The sequence below is a fragment of the Culex quinquefasciatus genome, chromosome 2 (assembly GCF_015732765.1).
Source record: "Culex quinquefasciatus strain JHB chromosome 2, VPISU_Cqui_1.0_pri_paternal, whole genome shotgun sequence".
Classification (NCBI taxonomy): Eukaryota; Metazoa; Arthropoda; class Insecta; order Diptera; family Culicidae; genus Culex; species Culex quinquefasciatus.
Window position 1 is genome coordinate 27151578 of NC_051862.1, and position 24057 is coordinate 27175634.

At 34.8% G+C, this 24057-nt stretch overlaps 1 protein-coding gene across 6 annotated transcripts in view; it reads right to left on the reverse strand.

Annotated features, from left to right (window-relative positions):
- Positions 1-982: 982 nt before the first annotated feature.
- Positions 983-24057, reverse strand: part of LOC6049842 (unconventional myosin-IXAb) — a 101207-nt gene continuing 78132 nt past the window's right edge. For 3 of the 6 annotated variants that reach the window (XM_038252087.1, XM_038252089.1, XM_038252088.1), the window contains exons 5-8: positions 23865-24048; positions 22889-22951; positions 16659-16969; positions 10575-11849 (exon numbers count right to left, since the gene is read on the reverse strand). In XM_038252087.1, coding sequence (XP_038108015.1) covers positions 10890-11849; positions 16659-16969; positions 22889-22951; positions 23865-24048 — 1518 coding nt within the window. In that variant the 3' untranslated portion in view covers positions 10575-10889. Of the gene's footprint in view, positions 2078-10574; positions 11850-16658; positions 16970-22888; positions 22952-23864; positions 24049-24057 lie in introns of those variants that run through there. The other 3 variants (XM_038252091.1, XM_038252092.1, XM_038252090.1) reach the window with 3 other exon arrangements.

Consider the following 24057-nt stretch of genomic DNA (forward strand, 5'->3'; position numbering starts at 1 on the left):
TTAGTTTTGAAAATATCGAGGTATTGACGGATTTTTTTTCGCAAAAAAAACTTTTCGTAGGACTGTACATTGGTATTTCATGAAAATTTAAAACTTTTTCAAAGGAGTTTAAACATGCTGAATATGATTATAAACGAGGGAAAATGTATTTTAACTGGTTTTCAGTTGATTAAACTTTAATTTTCATTAAAATTTTGAACATTTTCGAAAAAAAAAATTTTTTTGCCCTCTGATTATTCAGGCCAACTTTGAAGGGGGGGGGGGGCGACATAAATTTTGAAAAATATTTTTATTTGCAACGGTCTTATTGTATTTTGAACATTAAAATTTCTATAACAATAACTTTCGGATTTTTCAACTCTTGAACTCAAATTTCTATATATTTTTTCTGATCACGTTTTTTTCGAACTTCATACTTAGCTTAACACATATTCTCCAGATTCCCAGTAAAGTCACCATGATTTGTAGATAACCCGGCCTTTTGAAATTTGAAAATTGAACCAAAAATAAATCCAAACAAATATTTTATTTTTCTTTGCAATGAGAACATAATGGTTTAAGGGAGCGTTCTTTTATTACGTAACGCGAAAAATCGGACTTCTAGACCCCCTCCCCCCCCTCGTAACAACATTTCCATACAAATTTTAAAAATTTTGTATGGAGCGTAACACGGCCCCCGACCCCCCCTCCCCCCCTACTGCGTTACGTAATAAAAGAACGCTCCCTAAGTCGTTGACCAATTTTCTTAAATGTTTGAGACGCTTAGGTCGAAAATAGGTACATGTGCCCAGTGTTTGCATTTATACTACAAAAAATCTATGTATTTCAGCAAAACAGACGATAATTTAATAACAAAGTAGGGGAACTATACCCTTTCTCAGCCTATTTCTATTATCGGCCTATCAGCACTTTGATCATGAATTACAGCTTTCATAAAGTATTTTTGACTGTTCCAAAGTATGAAATAGCTCAAACAAAAGTGAGCAAGCAACTTTTCATTGTTGATACATCTGAAAATGTTGATTTAATAGCGGAAAATGGCAAAAGTGATGAGAATTGGTCGAACGGCTTAGAGTGATTAAAATGGGCATATTTCCCCTAGTCAACTTGAATAAAAATAACCCAGCACAATCAATTCCTGTCCTATTCCTATCCAAAATCCGCTTCAAAGGACTTACTTTTTTCCTCAGCTCTGCTCAACAGATTCCACACTCTAAATTAGTGTGCTCTTGTTTTGTTCAGTATTCAGTTCTCGCCTTACCCTACAGTACGGTTACGTGTTACAGATATAATATATGTATTGTAAAAAATTTACGTAATTGTCTAACTAAACGACAAAACGCGCGCGCTTTTCCTCATCTTCCTCGTGAAAAACTAAACCCTTTCTCGACCCCGCCCTCGTTTAAAACCGAAAAACACAGAATGAACTCGAAATTACCCTAAATACCACTTCCGGCAGCGCTACCTCACCACCTTAAGATTCATATCCGGGGAGGTTTAAAGTGGTGCAGTAGCGACCCACCTCCTCCCCCGGAACCCCCACTCTGGTCCATCATGTGCCAGTCCCCGTCGCTGTCCGCTTCCGCTCCGGTCCCACTTCCGGCATCTCCCGCACCTTCCCCGTCCTCCTCGCCGCCGTCCACCATCCCGATGTTGTTCTGCTTGCTGAGCAGCTTCTTCTCGTCCAGCGATTTCGAGGTAAAGTCGCGCCATTTCGGATTCGTGCCCGTCACCGTGACCACCGGGCAGCCGCCGCCGCCGCCGGAAGTGGACGTGGTCATCGTGGTTCCGGTCGGGGCCGACGTCTGCTCGAACGAAACCGCCCGCTGCTTGCGGATCCGCTGGTGGTGGTCCTTGGCCGGATCGATGGCCACGACGGCACCGCCGGATCCAACGGCGGCCGCGGCCACTTTGTTGTTTTTACTCCGGAAGCTGTTGGACCGGGACGAGCCGTTCTCCTTGTTGCGCCGCGACGAGCTCCGGTGGATGTGGCCGTGGCGGGAGCCGCCGCGCCGGCTGGGCCGCTTCACCGACGTGTGGACCGACTCGGCCGACGCGCTCAGACCGACGTTTCCCACTAGAGGGGGCGAGTGTTACCCGGATAGTATACCATGCAGGCGCAGGAAGAGGGTGCGCGCGCGGCGCGGTGAGGAGAAAAGATGGTGATCGGTTTTAGGGGCATGACATTGCAATGCGAATTTCTCTTTTAAAAGTTGTGAACATTATGGCACAAAGGACACATAAGCGCTTGCAATATGAGAATTCTACAAACCAAATAAATTTTGCAAAGAAAAAGCCAACAAATCAAACAATTTCAATAATGACTAGGACTAAACAGTAAGGGGCAGCGATGTGGAACACAATGACGAGTAATAAAATAATTACAATTATAACTGCAAGACGGGTTGGCGAAGAACACACACACGAAAACAACAATGAACAAGAACACACAATAAAAACACAAAACAGAAGGAAAGAAAGGGAGAAAAAGAAAAGAAAAAAAGAACACACAAGTTGTAGAAGAAACACCAAGAAAAATCACGCGCAAATTTAAAATTTATTTTCATTATTTATTAAATTTTATGAACTTGTTAAACAGAAAAAAGTTAAAATTGGATTATTTACACAGGCGCGCGCATTTGCAATGTAAAATTAGAAGAGTTACGATGGTGCGACTGTATCACAGACAAACAGAGATCAATGCTTGACAGCTTTATTTGTCTATGAATGAAAGTTAATTGACTCATTTTGGGCAGGCACATTCCAGAATGCTTGGAGTACGCGGAATATATCGTTTGATTCGGCTGATATTTTTGCAGCTTTTGGAAGAAGAAATTTTTAGTGAAGCCATTTTTAAATACCGTCATCATTCCCAATGTCACCCCTGCTGTATTGGAATTTTAAGAAATAGAAAACTGTTTGATAGCGAGAAAATTGAAATAATTAAAAAAAATTGTTAACTCTTCTTTGAAACCAATCTTAACAGTTTCAAACAAACCTTCATTAAAAAAGACACCTAATATTACACACTGCGCATGTAAAATTTTTGTACACCAAAAAAAAGTTGCAACCAATACGATTCAAACCCAGCACCAACAGTAAGGACTGGCGCCTTAGCCCACTCGGCAATCAGACCGATGTAGAATGGGAAGGATAAACGCATATATGAGCTTGACATTTCGGTCAAGCAGGTTTCCCATACTGATGGGCTACACTCAAAGTAAAAAGTATCCTTTTTTCAAGTTCACCCGTCGTCACCCTTTAAAAGGGTATCGAAAATGTACTGAATTTGACATACCCTTTTAAAAGGGTGACGCCGGGTGAACTTTAAAAAAGGATAGAAAGTATCCTTTTTGAGGATTGAAAGTACCCTTTTGAGGGATACTTCTGACTTTGAGTGTACATATTTCAGGGTGTAATATTACATAAAATTTAATAAAAAAATGTCAAATTTATTTTACAATCAGGTCTTTTACACGCAGCTGGATAACTACTTTTGCTGTGCATACAAAGAGGGTATTTTTTTTTAATCTGTATTTTTTAGGGAACTTACTGATAGATTTGGTGTCTTCGGCAAAGTTTCAGATATTGACTATTTAGAAATGGACACATGGAAAGAGTGTCAGATTTTAAAATTGAATTTTTTACAAAAAAAAATCTAAATATCGACATTTTTTATTTCATTTTATTTGAAATTTTCCGCTATGGCACTAAGAGAACCCTAATTTCGGCTCTTTTTGTGGACCTGGAGTCGGAGTTGGAGTCGTCAAAACTCTAATAGCTGGAGTCGGAGGCGGAGTCGGCAAAATTGTATGAGCTGGAGTCGGAGTCGGAGTCGTAAATTTCTGATAGACCCGGAGTCGGAGCTAGAGTCGGAGTTGTCAAAAAATTAATATAATTTACGAACTTATTTATTGTTCAATATTTGTTATAATTCAGGTTAATTCCCATTTTTTATATTTTAAATTTATCTATTGAATTGCGCGCACTGCGTTGACATTTTTTTGTTTAATTTATTTTTTGGTTCAAGGTATTTATCAGATACTTAAAGTGTTGATCCTTAAATAATATCGTTGAACAAGTCTATTTAAATCGGGGTGATATAATTGATATAATTTAATTTATTTTTTCAAATATTAGAATTTTCTCATGATTTGTATGTTTGAAGTGTGTACTGGGCTGGATCACACAATGTCTTCTCAAATAAATTCAAAAAAGCTTTAAAAAATAGTTACTTTGAAAATTGATTATTTCAAAACCACCAATCAACCTTTGATTGTAACTGCACACCAATTTCTCACTACTGAACTCAGATAAAATTACTGAAATCTGCACTACTGAAATTTTCAGTAATTGAAAACTTGCTGAAAAAAACAATTGAAAAATAGTGTAGGTAGCTTATTAACATAAAAAAATGATATAAATTTAAAGTAGTTAAATAAAATGTTCCAATTTTCCAAACAACAAAATTAAAATTTACTCAGAAAAATTGTGCTGAAAATGCGTTTTTTTTATATTGAAAATACAGATTAGGTGTCGGAGTCGGAGTCAGAGCCGGAGTCAACAATTTGTGGAAAGCTAGAGCCGGAGTCGGAGTCGGCTTAACTCAGAAAGCCTAAGTCAGAGTCGGCGTCGGAGTCGCATGAAGTATGACCCGACCCCGCAGCCCTGGATTTTTAAGTTAATTTTAAAGTCAGCAGTTTTTACGCTGCTTTAACGGAAGAAATATCCATTAGGATCACAAAAATATTTATTTCAATATGCGTTTCAAATGAAAAATTTCAAAAAAAAGCAAACATAAAAATTTTAATTGTTTCAATAACCTTTTAAAGAAATCCAGAGCCGTTTTTTTAAACTGATCCACTAAAATGGATTTTTTTGAAACATTTCATCGGTTAGATTTCGTATGAAATGTCGGTGAAAATTTTGTTACAAGAGGGTAGGGGTCCAAAAATCAAAAAATTTGCGTTACGTAATAAAAGAACGATCCCTTATCAACTGACTGACTGACAGTTTTGCCATGATTTTTTAACATTTCATCGAATAAAATCGCACAAAAAACATATCTATCAGGCTGCTTTTATGCAAATAATTTTCGATCTCCGTCAAACTTTTTACCGACATGGTTTTATGAAACTGACTTTGTTCAACCGCAATAGATTTTCTTGAAAAAAAAATCGTTAGCGTCGAACCTTCTAAAAATTATCACGATAAATACTTTTCTACCACAGTTTTTTGTGTGATTTGGTAGATTTTTGACAGTTCGATGCTAACGAATTATTTCAAGAAAATCTTCTACGGATTCAACGAAACAAGTTCAACATACCAAAATTAGTGGTAATTTCAAATTTGATCGATAAAATGTTTCGAAAATTCCACCAATATCATATCTCAATTACTTTTTCAAAAGATCTTATCTGCATAGGAAACCCACACAGCTAAAAAAGTAGTAATCCAGCTGCGTGTAAAAGGCCTGGGTGTAAAATAAATATTGCATTATTTTATGCAATTTTATGTGATTTTACACCCTGAAATATGTAGCCCATCAGTATGGGAAACCTACTTGACCGAAATGTCAAGCTCATATATGCGTTTTTCCTACCGGGTTTTCATCGGTCTGATGGCCGAGCGGGCTAAAGCGCCAGTCTCTACTGTAGGTGCTGGGTTTGAGTCCCGTCGGTTGCAACTTTTTTTGTGTTTGCAAAAATTGTACATGCAGTGTGTAATATTAAATGTTTATTTTGACGAAGGTGATGTGCATGCTTTTGCATGCGATTTTACCATCAGATTTTTTGCTGTGCATGGCGATCGATTCACAGTAAAAATTGTGTAAATTCGGAAGGTGTTATTTTGGAAGGCTGAATATAACCTCTTTTATGATGACATTTTACCTCAATTTAGACTGAGAAGTGGCATTACGCACAGAAAAGTGGTAAAATTTAAGATTTTCAGCCAAGCTTCCCATGCGCCAGTGCCAACGCACACCGCGGGTTTGATTTTCTAGCTTCGGTACGTGCCTGAACCCATTTGTGTATTGGTATCTTGGTACATCGTACCAGCGCACCACGACACTCTCGGCTCGCCCCATCGGTTTTGTGTCTGGCACTCACCCATGGCATGAACCCAGCGTGCCGTGGTACGTGTCGTGGTATTGAACCCGTTTTGTACCGCCAGCGCGTACCACGGCACGTACCTCGGCTCGTAACGAGTGAAGCACCTTGGCTCATATACTGGGTTCATGCCATGGGTGAGTGCCAGACACAAAACCGACGCGGCGAACCGAGAGTGTCGTGGTGCGCTGGTACGATGAACCAAAATACCCTCGGTTCGTGTGAGTCGGGTACGGGTGTAAACCGAACAAAGCAGGCGCAAAGCAAACCCGAGGTGCAAGTGTACCGCGTGTACCGCACGGTGCAGGGAAGCTTGTTTTCAGCTGCAAATCTACACTTTTTTCTGACAAAAAGGATGTACCACTTTTCAAACGTAATATTACTATGATTTTTCATAACATTTAAAAAGCCAACCAGATGAAATATTTCAAAATCAAACCTAAAGCCGGTCAAAACAAATTAAACTTCGTGAAAATTGTTATTTTTTATGGTATTTTTAAACTATTAACATTGTATAAATTTAAAAAATTCTACTCTGAAATTCAGCCTGATTCAAACGATATATTCCAAACAAAGAGACACTACACTGAAAAAAAATTAAAGTACTAAATTCCTAAATTCTAGGAATTTTGGCTCCTTTCCTTATTAAGTAATCCAAAAAACCCGATTACTAAATAAGGAAAAGAGGCAAAATTCCTAGAATAAAGGAATTTGGTACTATTTTTTATTTCAGTGTAGGAGGGCGACGCAAGGATATTCGGCAATCCCTGCACACGAATGTTAGGGAGATATGACAAAAACAAGTTAGTTTCTTTTTTGTTTGTTTGCTCCGAATGCTTGCACAAGCGCATCAAGCACACTTGCGTTTCAGTCTCAGCCAGATTAGCTTCTTTATTATGTTCAGATAACCAATTCGATGTTTTTTTTGTCACATTGTTTCTGTATAATTGGGCGCGTTATTGTTTTATTACAGGCAAAATATTGAAACTATAATAAATATGTGGTTAAAAACTAGGTAAAATATCCATTTTCTCAGTTGTTTTATTTTAGCTCACAGTGTACATGTGGTGAAATATAGTGTGTTGGTTGAAACTCGTGTAAAAAAATCGTGTGTGATTTGTGTTAAAAACCTAAAACCTTACAAATTAATAGAAAATCAATAACTGTGCTCTTTCAATTATATATACGCTTGTATTTGTAGCAATGAATATATATGTGTGTTTATTTGTGAAGCTTCGTATTGTTTTTTTATCACTTGGAAACGAAACGAAAATCAGGGTTACAAAAAAATCACATCTAAGCAGTAAATCTCTTACAACACTAAGTAAACAATAAGGTCTATGAATGAGGGTGTTTGTGAAATGAGAGTGTGATCATCACTATGTAAATCAGTGCACGGTTAGAAGCAAAATCAGTTTCGTTTGTTTGCTTTGCTGAAATCTACCACCAACACATAATTGGGTTTTGCTCGGTTGACCTGCTTCCAGCACACATATTACGAGGAGTTGAGAATATTACAAAGTTACAGAATGAAATAATACGACGCGCGTGGAATGCATGGAATGTTGGGAGTACTTCTGTGAGGGTTGAGTTATTCGTTTGGCACTAACAGATTTTTTTTATTATTATTATTTTTTTTTTTGTTATTATTAAGGTTTTATAGTCGAAAACGCCTCTGAAGAATTTCCTTTATTGTATGATTTTTTTATCCAAACATCAAAGTCAAAATAACATATTGTGTTATTTGCTGATATTTTTGTGTGTTCTTCTTCAATGCGAGAAAACAATTATTTTTAAACTATGTAGGAATCAGCGATGGAATAATCATCATCAATAGAAAATCTTTTGACTTTCATCAAGAGAAAAAATCCGAAGGGAATGTGAAAAAATCATCATCATTGATTATTCGGCGGAACATCTTTTTCACCACTACACTTGCAAATGTAACGTCACAAGTCGAAAAATGACCTGTCACTTTTTGTAGATGGGCAATGTGTGTAAACAAAGCAAAATAAATAATTGTAAGTGGTGCTAACAAGGAAATTCACAAAAAATCATCAACAGATTGATTTTCTTGGAGAAGTTCGGGAGCGATTTTCATTTGCGTGATTTGCCTCCTCAAAATGATTTTTTTTGCGATTATTCCATCCCTGGTAGGAGTTCAAAACCATTAAAATGCTTCGCTCTTTTACCAATATTTGTACCAACCTAAGCAAATTCATTAAGATACAAATTGAAAAAACCACAAAAACAAATTCAAAAATACTTAAAATTGAACTCAATCAATGAAAAAACAGTGTTATAACCAAAGAAGATAGTTTATAACTTACATAATGTTCACCTGTAATTAGTAATTAAGCAACTATCAATGTAGTCTACGTTTGTTTGGCGAATAAATAAATAGAAAAAAATCATTCAATATTTAATTTTTCATTTTTTAAGGAAACACTGAGAATTTTTGCTTAAAAGATGAATTTTAAGAGTCGCCAATATGAGGCTTTCAGACGAGGTTTTGTACAAAATACTCGAATTTAAAAGAACAAAAACAAAAAAAACTGGTTTGTGCACGAAACACTCAAATCTTAAATAAATCCAGATTTTGAAAATACTTTTTTTTAATCTTCGTAAAAACAAAAAAAAATTAAAAATATTTTTAAATCACTTTGTGTATTTTTTCAATTTATCATTTTGTTAGAAAATTTGCTATATTTTGTATGCACATTGCCCTAGTAACATTTTTAAACTTACAGGCTTTATCATGGTTCTGAAAACCCTCATACGGCCTAAACGGGCTTTTATGGCCTACTTAAAACCTAAAATGTTACTAGGGTGTCTTACATAGGCATTCCTAAAAATATATTTTACTTATTTTAAAATTGCAGTCCAGTCCAGACTCAATTATCATAAGGTCATGGAAAATTTCACTTCGGATATTTAATCGAATCACGAACAAAAGTATCTCAATCTTTGTTTAATTTTCGATTGCTGAGCTGAGTAGGTATGATCCCTAAACTACCCGTGAATAGGCCGTCCCAAAAAAAAGAAAAGTTGTCAAATCTTTGGTGCTCACCCCTAGAATGATAGATTAGGATGTCAGGAATAATGTTTTCATACAACAAAAAATTCCCAAAAATGGTTTACAACTCGCGCGCGGAGCTTGAATGAAAAAGTGATTTTTTCGAGTATTTTTCAGAAATGCGCGTACAAATCATACTAAAGTCATTCAAATTTGGTCACCGTGGGCTTCAAGTTATAGTTTAATGTCCCTTGAACAAATGCATGTACAGACATGGTCCATAAAAGCTTAAGTTTGAGCATGGCAGGGCGTTTTAGGGAGAAAAATTGAATTATTTGCTAAAAAAAATTAAAAATCAATCCCCAAAACTAGCCAAAAAATTTTGCAGCCAAAACTAATGCATTCAGCTTATAGGAAATTTTACGAAGATCATTTTGCTTTTTTAACATTCAATTTATGTCCACGCAAAGCCGAGATATTTGCATTTTAGTGAACAAAAAGTGACGAATTTTCAAAATTCTTAGTATATAGGTAAGCGTTTTTAGCACTAAACATGGGCTACTATGATTACAAACGAGAAGGCATATATTTTGAATATTTTTATGTTGCTAGCTCAAAAATGATATTTGTTAATAACATTTCATGAAAAAACATGAGATTTTCTAACAATGTGCAAAATTTTTTGGCTCGTTTTGGGGATTGATTTAAAAAAAAAAATAGCTGAAAAATACAATTTTTCTCCCTAAAACGCCCTGCCATGCTCAAACTTAAGCTTTTATGGACCATGTTTGTACAGGCATTTGTTCAGGGGACATTAAACTATAACTTGAAGCCCACGGCGACCAAATTTGAATGACTTTAGTATAATTTGTACGCGCATTTCTGAAAAATACTCGAAAAAAGCACTTTTTTCATTCAAGCTCCGCGCGCGGGTTGTAAACCATTTTTGGGAATTTTTTGTTGTATGAAAACATTATTCCTGACATCCTAATCTATCATTCTAGGGGTGAGCACCAAACATTTGACAACTTTTCTTTTTTTTGGGCCGCCCTAACCCGTGAATCAAAATGTTTGAATATTGAATCCAAGATGGCTGCCAAAATGACGTTGATAAAATAATGGGGAAAAGGATTTGGTAATTTTATAGGAAATGAGCCTTTCAAAATTCGGAGAGCGAATTTCATGTTAAAAGTAAGAAAATCAAAAACCAACACAATCAAAACTTCTGATAATCGAGTCTTGACTGTATTAGAAATCAACCTTAAAACTCGTTTTAAAAATCTCATCAAATCTAGCAAAACAATGCCAAAGGGCCGTTGTGGGTTTGTAAATAAAGAGTGTATCCCTTTCATGCCAGATGTAAACATCCTCTAGCATGAGCAGGACACACTCTTTGTTTACAAACCCACAACGGCCCTTTGGCATTGTTTTGCTTGAAATAGTTGATTATTGTGTATTGTCATACATTATCCCTTATAATGCATTCAAATTATTCTAAATTTGTATCATTCTTCGACATTCTTTATCATTAAAAATACTACTTTTATTCTTTTAGTTTCCTTACGAATAATTTCAAAAAATGATTTGAAACTATTTTAGAAAAATGTATTAACAAAATCAATTAATTAATACTTGAAAACTATTAAAATATCTGCTGAAAGAAAAAAATACGTTAAGTGGTATTTCCAAATTTACAAATAGAAAAATCCTTTACCACACCAAACGAACAACTCAACACTCTCAAAACTCAACCCATTATCCTTCTAGAACAGAAAATCCAACACGGTAAACACCAAAATTGACAGATTGCTCTGCCGGGACGTATTGTTCCCGACCGAACTCGCGTTCCTCGACTGACTACGACTCAACGTCGTCTGGTTTATGCTGTTACTAGCAGCCCTAGTGGCGACCGCACTTGCATTGCGGGCATCACTAGCAGCCGTCACAACGTCACGGTCAGCTTTGGCATTCTGGTGGTTATGTTCCGTTCCGACGGTCATCGTCGACGTCAACGTGGACGTGACCACCACTGGCTTCGCGACTGGTTCCGCCGGCCGACTGCAGTTGACGATCGACATGGACGCATTGGACATGACCTGATCGTACGAGTGACGTCGCTGACGGATCATTCGACGACGCCGCCGCCGGCGATTCTCCGCGCGCTGGTCAAAGTGGTGCGCCTGGATGACGGCAAAGTCGTGCTCGTCTTCGTCGTCTTGAAGATCGTCAACGACGCCCTCGTCGTCATCGTCTTCGTCTGCGTCCGGTCGATCCGGCGCGATGATCTCGATCGAGTCGCAGTGTTCGAAGAACCAGCCCGGGTCGCCGGGTGTCCCCGCCGTGGCCGCCGCCGACGACTGCCGGAACGTGGTGCGCTTGTTATGCAGTGGGTGATGATGATGATGGTGATGGTGGTGTCGCAGATGATGATGATGATTAGTGGCAAGATGGTTAACATCAACAACAACAATATCATTCAAATGCTCGTCAACGCTCTGGCAATAGGTACCGATAATTCCGTGGTGGCCGTGGTGCCCATGGTGGCCTCCCGATCCTGCTCCAGCGCCGCCGCCTCCTCCTCCTCCGCCGGGACCTCCTAGCAGACTGCCCGGAATGGGCGTCGACGTGATCATGCCCGGGTTGTACAGTTCCAGCGAGCCTCGCGCCCCCAGGAACCACTCGGACCGGGTTCGCATCCGGGCCGCTTGCCGCTCGTGGACCTGCTTCAGAGTGCGTTCGGATTTTGGATCGAGTGTATTTTTTTTCGTTTGAGAGGGCACGAAGGGAAACAGAGAGATAGAGAAAAGAAAACGGGAGGACAAATGTTTGAGATTCGTGTGCGGACCCTCGGTGGAAGTGATTGAGATTGGACAACTCTACAACTACGAGTGTGGTTGAGGGGAACCGTATTCTATTCTACTGGAACAAATTATAAACCGACGGTCCCTGGGCTCGGATTAGGGCTACACACTACTAAAACTAGATGGGTTAGGAGGCCAATCCAATGATACTGTTACTAAAAATCGAATTAAATTGTACAATTTTCCCTTGAGTTCCCTCGTTAGTACACCATCGATACTTATAAATAGGTTTCGGAATATTTTCAGAATTGCAGTGTGTCCAGTTTGATTGGATTGTTTTGTGGTTGTAAAACTGTTCAATTATCGTAACACTTGCTTTGCGTATCCCAGTTCTTTTGAATTTCCAAAAGCCATCCAACTCCGAGCAAAACATATTTCGTTGCCGTAATATTAACTTATCGCAGGTGCATTTTGGGCCAAATTGAGTTAAGAACGCCATTTTGTGCAGCTAACAATGCCTCACCTTTTGACCTTCACAGATCCCCAAAATTCGATTCCAATCCTGAGATATTCAATAAAAACCGAAAATACTCCGTGCATTGTTGTCGCTCTTCATAGGAAAGAAGTTTCAATCTTTTCGTGCCATCTTGTCACTCCCTGAAAATTGATGTAAGTGCGTCAAATGACCAAAGGGATTTAAGGTCTGAACGCGTTTGACGCACGTACAAGTTAGACTCCAGCAGCCAACTTTAACCAAACTTCGGGACAATGCACAGAATGGGTCAGCCAAACAAAACGTGTTTGTTATTGTTTACATTGCGTGCTCTAGTTTTTGTTTATTCAAGGTCAAACATTAAAACGCGGTTTTTCTCGGAACGCCAAAACGGCGGGTGCGACAAGACAGCACGACGACGTCGATTTGGAGAGATACGGTAGAAAATTTAACTGTTCCCTTTAAAAAAAAATGGAGTATCGTAAGCTTTTGGTTTTGAATTTCTCAAACTTAAAAATTCAAAATAATAACATTTCAAAAATTCCTGACACTTTAAAAATTTGTAATAATTAAAAAAAAACTAAAAATTTTCAAAATGTGTAAAATTATGAAAGTTTTAAATTTTCTAAAATTTTCAATATTCATTGGAATCAATTTATAAAATATAAAAAAAAAACAGATCAAAGAATCTAAAATTAGAATCTAAAATTAGTTTTAGCTTATTAAAAATAAGGATGAATTTTAAAATTTAAGAAACAAAATCTAAAATGTTTGCTGCCATATATTTTTTTTTTTGCTTGAATAGAATTGAAATTACTACTTTTTAAATTACGAATTTATTTTGGAGATCTGCAAAAAAAAAAAAATTTAAATGCTTAGTTCTGAAGAATTTTGAGTTTCAATTTGTTATGATTTTAAAATATTTGATTTTCAAATTTGGGATTATTTTCAAATAATTTTTTTAAGTTTTTTTTTTTGTTTTATATCTCAGAGTTGCCTCCTTACAGAGTTGTTGAAAAATATCCAGATTTGAATTCGCGGGTTAGGGTAGAGTAGTCATCAATGAGACACGACATTTTTTCATGATTTGAACTACAACATTTCGAAATATTAAATTTCAGAATTTTGATGATTCTATTTTAATTTTTATATCAGAACTGATTTGAGACTACTTAAGAAATATTTTTTTTTTAATAATTTGTCAAATTATTTTGGAGCGTTGAAGAGTTTCAATTTTTCAAATACTAAATTCAGAAGAAATTGTTTTTTTTTTAATTTTTTCAAGATACTGAAATAATTAAATTTCAAAATTTTGATGATTCAATTTTTTTTACAAAAAAATAAATTGAAACAATTTTTTAAATATTGTTCAAAAAAATACTTATTTTGAAACTCTGAAAAGTTTTTTTTAATTAAGTATTAAAATTCAGAAGAAATTCAATTTTTAATTTGTTCAAATTTTAATTTCAGGATGTCAATATTTTTTGATTTCAGAATTTTGGTTTTATTTTTCAATTTAGAGTTTGAACTTCAATATTTATTATAGAACTTATAAATTTATAAGTTTTAAATCCTATTTTTCGGCATGTTCAATTTTTGAGATTTCAAATTTGTAAATTCCTAAAGATTTGCTAAATTCCTGAATTTTTTGAATTCAATATTTTCTTTATTGTATGCGTTTAAGATACAAAAGTTTGATTGTTTGATTTTGAAATATTTTAACATTTATACAATAAGTTAAATTTATTTATTTCAATTGATCTTTTATGAAAATAATTTCTAAGCTCTGGAGAGTTGTATGGATATTGGATGTTTTAGCTGAAGAATTTCTAAATTTATGAACTTTTAAATTGTTTTTTTTTTTTTTTTGTTAGATTTTATGTCTTTTAGATTTTCAATTGAATTTCAATTGAAAATTGCAAAATTTAAAAAATGTTAGTTCTCTAAATTTGAATGATTCAGTGTTTCTTTTCAATCCCGAGTTTGAACTATAAAACATTCGAATTTTAGAGTTAAGGAGCTTTGAAATTTTTGGATTCTTTAAAGTTTGATTCCAGGATTTTTTAAATTTTCAGAATGTTTGATTTAAGAATTTCTTGAATTTATTCTTGTTGTGTTAAAAAAATCCTGAACTTTTGAACTTAAATTTATTTTTTTATGTTTGTTGGTTTTGGTTATAGAATAATTTATTTTTTTTAAGTTTAAGATTAATTTTTTCCAATTTTTCAATGTCACAGAGTTCAAAAAAATTTTAATCAGGGTATTTAGCAATTTTTGATTTTTTTACATAAATCCAGTTTTAAAATGGAATTATAAAATATTTGATTTTTTTTAATTAAAAAACTTGTTTTTTTTTTAAATTCCAGAACGGTTTAGTTTTTGAAATCTAGTATTAACCTAACTATAGTTTTTTTATTTTAATAATTTCTTCTTTTTTTTCAATACTATGCGCAGATAGGCCACTACAAATTGTATTTCAACTATTTCAATTTTATTATTCATTTGTGTTTTTTTATGCAGTCCAGACTTGATTATCCGAAGGACTTGAAAAAAATCGCTTAGGATAATCAAATCTGCGGATTATCGAGTCTAATTACCTTACATTAAAATTTAATTTCAAATTTTGCCCTCCTACCCCTTCCAAACATTTTCAATGAATAGTGGCCAAAAAAATTATTATAGCTTCAAAAAATTAATGTTGGAATACTTTGTAAAATTTACTGTCAACTTTGCTAAACGTTTATTATACAATTTTAATCAGAAAAAGCCGTTTTATTTTTTTACAATTTCAGAATTCTGGAACCACAGATCGAAAGAAATTAAATATTCTCATAAATTCATTGATATTTTGCAAATTTGAGACAGTATACATGTAGTGATGTATAAAGCATTTTGTGATAGTTTTTGCTTAACAATTTTGAAAAATGTGGCTTGAAATTCTAAATTTATAATTTTTTAAAATAGTCTTGTCTTTGAACATCAATTACATATTCAAAAATTATTTTAAAAAAAAACGAAAAAATATTGGCAAGGTGACAATTTTAGAGTGTAAGGCATATTTCGAGGTTTCAAGCGAAATGTGACCCCGACCACTTCGTTCGCCCTTTGATATTCTGCTTGCGGTCGCTCACATACGAACAACTGAGCACATCGAAAAGTCAATCACACATTCATTTGGCTCTCACCAGGAATACATTCGCGCAGAACCGCACGAGCAAGCAAGAGAGAGGTTGAGAGAGAAATAAAAAGAGAATGTGTCTACGTGAGCAGTCTGAGTGTCGAGCCTGGTTTCGTTCGTTTCAACTTCGTGTTGTGCGTTCACTGACGGTCGCTACGAAATTCAAGTTAACAACCACAAAACAATCTCAACTACACACTAATAAAACAAAATGGTAAGCCGGTGTCAATCCTAAAAGCCAAAATGACGATAACAGTAACAAAAAAAAATACAACACAGTGCACAAATTGGCATTATTTGGTTTATGTTTCACAACATCGATTAAGCCTTTATTGGTACATAATAGAACAGAAAAAATAGTAGCATTAGTGTGGTAAAACCGCTTGAAAATACAGTTATAATTCCGATTTTGACGATATTCTACAATGAGATACTGCTGCTGAGATACTTTCCCGTGTTTTGATTTTGTTTTCTCTACTATCCTTTTCTATTGTTTACGAATATCCCAACGATTTTTCTTCCTTCTTCCTGAGATGATGCATTTTTTTTCTGTGTGTGTGTGTAATAATACTCTTCCCAAAGTTGAGTACGCGCGAAACAAAAACTATTCTACCAGTAGTAGTGCGAATGGTTTAAGTTCTACAAACTAAGTCGCTGAAATAAAATTCGTGTGGTTGATCCTTCTACAAGCTAGTTAGACTAAAGTTGTGTAAGTGGTGTGTATGTTTTCACGTGTGTGTGTCAGAAAAAGTAAAATAAGTGAGATAAAACTAGCAAGCTCGTAACTAATAATACGCAAAGCCCCACAGCAAGGTGAGTTTGTGTGTGTGATTGGTTCGTTTCTTTTGATCGTTTTGGGTGCAAATTAATTTAAGAATTAAGAACACTTTGGGTTAGCAGCTGAAGCGTTTGATTTTAGTGGTACAAACTCCCCCAATTTAGCGTGTAACGGCATGATTCTATTGTGTATTAGAGAGAAAGTAACCCAAATTGTTTAGGTGTGTGTTTTTGAGTGTAAAGAAGGTACTCCGTGTTCAGTCGTTCAGTACATGACCCTCACCTGAGGTAGGTAGGACAGGCTCTTGGTGCTCTCGGCGTACCGGTTGACCGCCCGCAGCTCGTCCAGCGTCATGTGGTGCTGCGAACCGGACCGCGTCGTCGTCGACGAGCTCGAGTGGGACGAGCCGGAACAGCTGGACTTGCCGCCGACGCCCTGGAAGATGCCGGGCCCTTCCAGCGAGACCGAGAGCCGGGCGCAGGACTCGAGCAGCGAGTGCTCTGGAATGATGCCGAGGGAGATGGCCGAGTTGCCGACGTTGGGGCCGCCGGTCGTCAGCAGGGCCGGCGTCGAGTGCGATTCCTCCTGGGCGACTGCGTTGCGTTGAGGTAGATGGTGATGATGGACAACACACAGAATGGTGGCGATTGGAGGTTAGACGGCGACAATGAGAGATCAGAGATTTGGAAGATTTTTAAAATGGGGGAGACAAAGAAAGGATCATGATTAGAGCGATTTGTCCCGATTGTCACACAAAAAGCAACAATTGCTCACAAATACTACCTTAAAATTCTAGAATCTAATCGTGTTTGTGCTGAGCTTATACGAATATCACACATGTATTTACAAAATAATAAACAGCAATTCATTACATTCTCACAGATCATTTTTTTTGCTGTCTTTTAGTCAATTGTTACTTGGCCCATCCGTTACTTATGTCCAAAGAAGCCATTTTACATCATTGATTTACTCATATATGTCTTCATACAAAAGTGCTCCAAAAATATTAGAAATTCCGAATCTTGAGAAGCTTTTTCCAGTACACAGTAGAGTGGAACAAATTTGACCGATCATTTCAAGTCTGAATGTAATGGATTAGATGTTCTAAGCTAAAATATCTAATATTTTGAATTACAGTCATGCCTCGGTTTAGCACCGCATATGGGGGATGCAAAACCGAGGCGTGCGTAACCGAGGCGCAGAGCTTATGGGATTTTGGCTATATGGGAGACATTGGCTTTACTCGTACGAAAAATCATGCAAACATCAAAAAATTATAGTGTTTTGGAATCGGGATGATGTCAGCTATCCATTAAAATTATTATTTCATGAAAGTTTTCACAAAAATACGTATTTTTCCTGTATTTCGAAAATGCATTTTTTTTTCTAAAGAAACCGAAAATATATTGTTATTGCAATATGGATATCACATGATCAGGTTTTTTTCATACATTTTGGATGTAATAACAACATTTTTAGAAAATACTCAAAATTTTCACAACACTACGTATTTTCAAATAAAATACTCAAAATTTCCGTTTTTACAATGTGGGCATCGAACGATCGGGATTTTTTTTAAACATTTTGAATGTAATAACAATATTTTTTGAAAATACTCCAAATTTTCACAAAACTACGTATTTCCGAAAAAATACTTAAAATTTCCGTTTTTACAATATGGGTATCAAACGATCGGGATTTTTCATACATTTCGAGTGTAATAACAACATTTTTAGAAAATACTCAAAATTTTCACGAAACTACGCATTTTAGAATAAAATACTCGAAATTTCCGTTTTTACGATGTGGGTGTCGAACGATCGGGATTTTTTCATATATTTCGAATGTAATAACAATATTTTTTGAAAATACTCAAAATTTTCACAAAACTACGTATTTTCAAAAAAAAAATACAAAAAAAATCCGTTTTTACAATATGGCTATCAAACGATCGAGATTTTTTCATACGTTTCGAATGTAATAACACTATTTTTTGAAAATACTCCAAATTTTTGCAAAAAACTACGTATTTCCGAAAAAAAATACTCAAAATTTCCGTTTTTACAATATGGCTATCAAACGATCGGGATTTTTCATACATTTCGAAAGTTATTAAAAAAATGAAAATGCTCAAAATTTCCACAAAAATACGTATTTTTGAAAAAAATTGATTTGATTATTTGATACACATATTGTAAAAGCCGAAATTTTGAAAAGTTTTACAAAAATACGTAGTTTTGTGAAAATTTTACGTATTTTTATTTTTTTAATAACTTTTGAAAACGGAAAATTTGAGTATTTTTTTTCGAAAATACGTAGTTTTTTAAAAAATTGAGTATTTTCTAAAAATGTTGTTATACATTCTAAATGTATGAAAAAATCCCGTTCGTTTGATACCCATATTGTGAAAATTGAAATTTTGAGTATTTTTTTCGAAAAAACGTAGTTTTGTGAAAATTTGGAGTATTTTCTAAAAAATTTGTTATTATATTCGAAATGTATGAAAAAACATGATCATTTGATACCCATATTCCAATAACAATATATTTTTGGATTCTTTAGAGAAAAAAATGCATTTTCAAAATACAGGAAAAATACGTATTTTTGTGAAAATTTTCATGAAATAATAATTTTAATGGATAACTGACATCATCCCGATTCCAAAACACAATAATTGTTTGATGTTTGCTTGATTTTTCATACGATTAAAACCAATGTCTTCCATATAGCCAAAAACCCATAAGCTCTGTGCTTCAGTTAAGCACTGGGCCGTGCTTAACCGAGGCAGCTGAACGGTGCAAAACCGGGGCAGTGCAAAACCGAGGCGTGCAAAACCGAGGCATGACTGTATAGAATGTTTAAAAATTTTTGAAATGTCCTTAGCGAAAAAAACATGACCAACAATTATTTTCACCATACATTTAAGTAAGGAAACCACAATCACGTTGTTCAAATCGAATATTATTGAGTACATTCTCGAATTTTAAAAAGTTATAAGCCTACTTCGTTAAAAACTACGTAATCTACGCCTACTACGATCAAATTTACCATAAACATAAGAGCAATCTATTAAAAATATTGTTTAAAATTTGTGCAGTTTAAAGCTTCTAAAGGCAAACATTTCTAGAGTTTTTTATTAGGTGTTTATAGGACCTAATAAAAGACAATAGTTTATTGGCCCTTTAAAAAAAAACTCTGGATTTGCTCTTTTAGAAAAATTAAATTTGAATTTTTTAAAGCTAATTGATAAAAAAAACTATATGCTATATTCAAACAGTTTCAAATTTATTTATTTTATTTAAAAAAAAATCTCTCATATCAATCAAGTGTTTGCAATGTATTTAATCATTAATCGCAAATAATCGCATTACATAACCTAAAAGTTGTTGTACATTTCTACGATACAAAATTTTGCTGGCTTCGACAAAAATGCTTGAATTGGCATGTACTACAAATTTGTAGAGGTCAAAAAAATCAAGATTCTGAAACAAACAAACGTGAACCACCCTAATTTCAACATAGTTCGTAGGAATACAATTTCCTTTATTAATTTGCAACAACTTTCCCAAAGACACTAAAATTCGGCTGACCGAGTCGGCTTTTGTAATTTGTTCCAAATCGCAAAATTAAGTGAAAATTACATTTTCCTAAAAATCTTGGGAAGAGTTGTTAAGGCTTGATTTTTTTAAGGGTGGTTCACGATTATTGTTTTTGAGATAGTTAAACTTTTCAGGGTTTTTTGATATTTTTTCTTCTAGAAAGTTGCTAGGCATGCCAACTTTGACGAAGACACCACCATTTTATCTCGAAATCTATGCCTACGACGATAATTTTTTATATATTTTTTTAGTTACGTCTTTTAGGGCTCTGGAAAACCAACATTTGGACGTATTTGTACCAAATAATGGACTTATTTAACAGCCATTTATAATGCAAACAAGATGGAATATAAATAAATAATATCTCGAAAAAGCGAAAGCCAGGTGCCTTTCAAAAGTAAGGTATACTTTTAGTAAACTTCAGATATCTTCATTCAAAAATGTCTAATTTTCTAGGGAAAAGTGTATGGAACACCCTAACGAAACTTTAAAAATTTTCAACTATTTGACTTCCTATGTTAATATGCTAGCTTAACCCTCTCCCGCCCATGGTTACTCCAGAGCACCAAAACTTTGAACTCAAATATCTCGAAACTGACACAACTTTTCATGGTGCTTTAAGTTGCAGGTGTTCATGTAGAATGTATACTAACATCTCCCCAAATTCCATCAAATTTGGTTAAGCACAAGCAAAGTTACAGCACGAAATGTAAACAAAAATGGGCCAATTTTAGGGAAATAAATAAGACCTGTTTTCAAAAGCCCGTAAAAATTACCAAACAAAAAAAATTTTGAAACCAAAAATGTTTTGCTATCATTTGAACCTTGGACAAGGACCCCTGTGGATAACATTGTGAGTTTGGACCGGTTTTGAGTATTTTTCAACCTTTTCCATTTGGTGCACCAGAGCACCACCCAGGCATATGAGCAACTAAATATTCTGGAGGACTTTTTTCTAAACTACAGATAAAGCTTATTTTTATCAAAACAAAACTTTATAAACCTTTTGACTATTCATAAACAAGACAAAACATTGTTATTAGACCGATGGTTTTATTATTTTCCTTATTTTTCATGAAAATTGTTGTTTGTGAGATTTGAATGAGCTAATCAAAGAAATCTGAAAATGTAGAGATTTTAGAATTTGTCATTCATACTTCAGAAATATGGTCTTAAAGCAAAGAATAACTAGTTTTTAACACATTTCGAAGCAGTTTCAAACAACTGAACCAATAGATTTGAAGAAAACGAGATTTTGTGACATATAAAAAAGTTGCTCATCTTCCTGATGGTGCTCTGGTGCACCACTTCAAATTCAACTTTTTTGCACCAATTCGATGTTTGTGGGTCAAAGTAAAGTATTTCCTGCATTATTGTACCAAAATTTAGTCATTTACTATTTTTACGATAAGCAAATAGCCCTGGGCGTTAGAGGGTTAATCTGAATCTGCCCTCAGAATTGAGCCAAAGTGCAAAATATCGATTTTTGGTCGTATTTTGGGTTTACATGTTTAATTTACATAGAAAAAAGTGCTCAGAACATCAATTTCTTCATCAACCTAACCCTGAATTGCTACGTTCAACATCACTGATTTTTAAGGGGTTTTCTCTGATGCTTTTGATAAAATAAGTCGTAGGAAACGTAGATTGTGAGATAACATTTTGGTGTCATCAATAAAATTGTTTGGCTTGGCCAACAACTTTCTATAAGAGAAAACAATCTCAAAAAAAAAATCCTGTAAAGACACCATAATCGTGAACCACCTCATTTTCAAATATCCCAAAGTTATTTTTCCTAAAATTTGTGATTTTTTATTTGAAAATTACTATTTTTTTTATGTAAAATTTTATGGTACCACCCAAACGAAAACTAAAAATGTTATCCATGTTATTTTTTCCGCTGAATCTGCACTCAAATTGAGCTAAATGTTCAAAATGTTAACTTTGTTATCATATTTTATGTTTCTATGTAAACAAATATTATAAACTCCACGAATATTTGTGGTCTGGACCACTGTGGAATGCCCACATGCTGAAAATAAAACTTTAATTTTATTTCCAATAATTGATTCTGAATGAAAAAAAGGTAACTTTGATTTATTTTTTTTAATAAGCATTTACAGTTTTAAAAAATCTTAATTTTTTGTGTTCGAAAAAGTTGATCTTTTCAGCACTGGTATCAAAAAGTAAAATTTTTCAATATTTGTTGTTTTGTACAAAATTCCACTCAAAAAGCATTTTCGGAGTAGCAAAAAATGTTGTAAGCAACTCGATGCTAAACATTATTTTTTCAGCACTCGTTGTATTTATCCAACTCATGCTGAAAAAAACTTTTTTTGCAACTTTTTGCATAGAATACTATTGTTACATTTTGAGCATTTTTATCGACTCACGAGATTTTTACTTTCTTGTCTGTTTTGAGTTGTTGAGTTCAATGGAACCCAAAAATGTTCGAAGGTGATTTGCAAATTTTTGTCCATGATTTTGTTTAAAAAACATTATTATTTAGAAAAAGGAGTTTCGATCAAAATCTACAACTTTACCGAAGACATCAAATCGGATAGAAACTTTTTTTAAGATACACATTTTGTTTGGAGACTTGTATGAACAAACCAATGATACAAAATGCTTTTTTGTTTTTTTTTTTTTTTTTTGAGCTAAGGAAAGCATTAGCAGAGATTAACTAAAAACAAACAAAAAATATGATATATTTGCGAAAAACTAAAGAATTGCTCTAAAGTTAAAACAATACTCGCACACTTAACAAAATAAAACTAAATATACAGTTAACTACAAAGTCTACTCAAACGCTACAAGCTACTACACTGAGGCACCGTGTTACCGGTGACAATTTTGGTGGCGGAGGAGGTGCGCTAGGTTGTGGTGGTAAAGCAACAAAGGATTCGAACGTACTTAGTCCCCATCGTTCGCACTCGCACTGCAGCCAGGTTTTCTCGGTTTCTAGTGCTAGTTTTACTGCAGGAAGAGAGGGTGGTGGGCGTCGTCCACACACACGAAGGTCGAACACGATGCGATTAATTGAAGGTGGTTGTGGTGGTGGTATTTTGTGGTGAGTAGGTGGTGGTGGCAGAGATATATGTATGAGATATACGAGAAAGAGATAGAAAAAAAATGGATAAAGGAGAAATAAAAAGAAATGAAACAATATAATTAATATACCATTAGTGAATTATTCTAAAACTCTCATTTCGGAAGGGTTTTGATTGTGTGAGTAAGTTATTTTAAGATTAAGATATTAATGTTTCCAAAATTTAAACCAAGCCAGTCGTTTTTACGATAAAAATAATCTCAAGCGGAACGCAAACGGCAAAATAAATTATGCACACTGTGAGAAAAAATGTTTTTTTAACAGTAAAAATGTAAATAAATAAAAAAAATCTTGTTCTCTTTGTCACGACTATGTTATTTTTATTCTAAAAAAATATGTCATTGTAGCCAGATTTTATCAAATATTAATTTTCAATCATTTTTACTCGAAAAATTTCCATTTTCAGGATAATGTGAAGATCATTTGATTAAATTTCAGTTTCAGTAAGAAAAAACTGTTTTTTTTTTTGAATAATTTATTTGATCAATTTAGTAGCTAAAAAACACATGCAAAAATAGAAATAGCTAAAAATACCAACAAAAAGTAAATCAACATCTAAAATAAGATAAAATATTACTCACTACAACCAAAACCCAACACTCTCAAAAACTAAAAAAAAACGACGACAAACTTCCAGCAAGGTTTATTGTACATCATAAACCTTAGGTATTCTTGCCTAAGTTAGCGTCGTCCGGTCATTCAACCCTAATACCTCGATAAATATTTTCGAAAAGCAAAACCCATAACCAAAAGCCAACAATCCACCACACCACAACTTACACGCGTAGTTCTGCTGGGCCGTTTTGCCCCGCGGCGGCGGCGGATACCGGAACGAGCAGATCCACTCGTCCTGGACCCGCAGGACGCGGCCGGTCACGCGGGCGTAGTACTCGTAGTTGTCCCGCCCGAACAGGTCGTACGCGGCGAACTGCTCGATCATCTGCTTCATGATCTTGGTGGCGACCTGCAATGG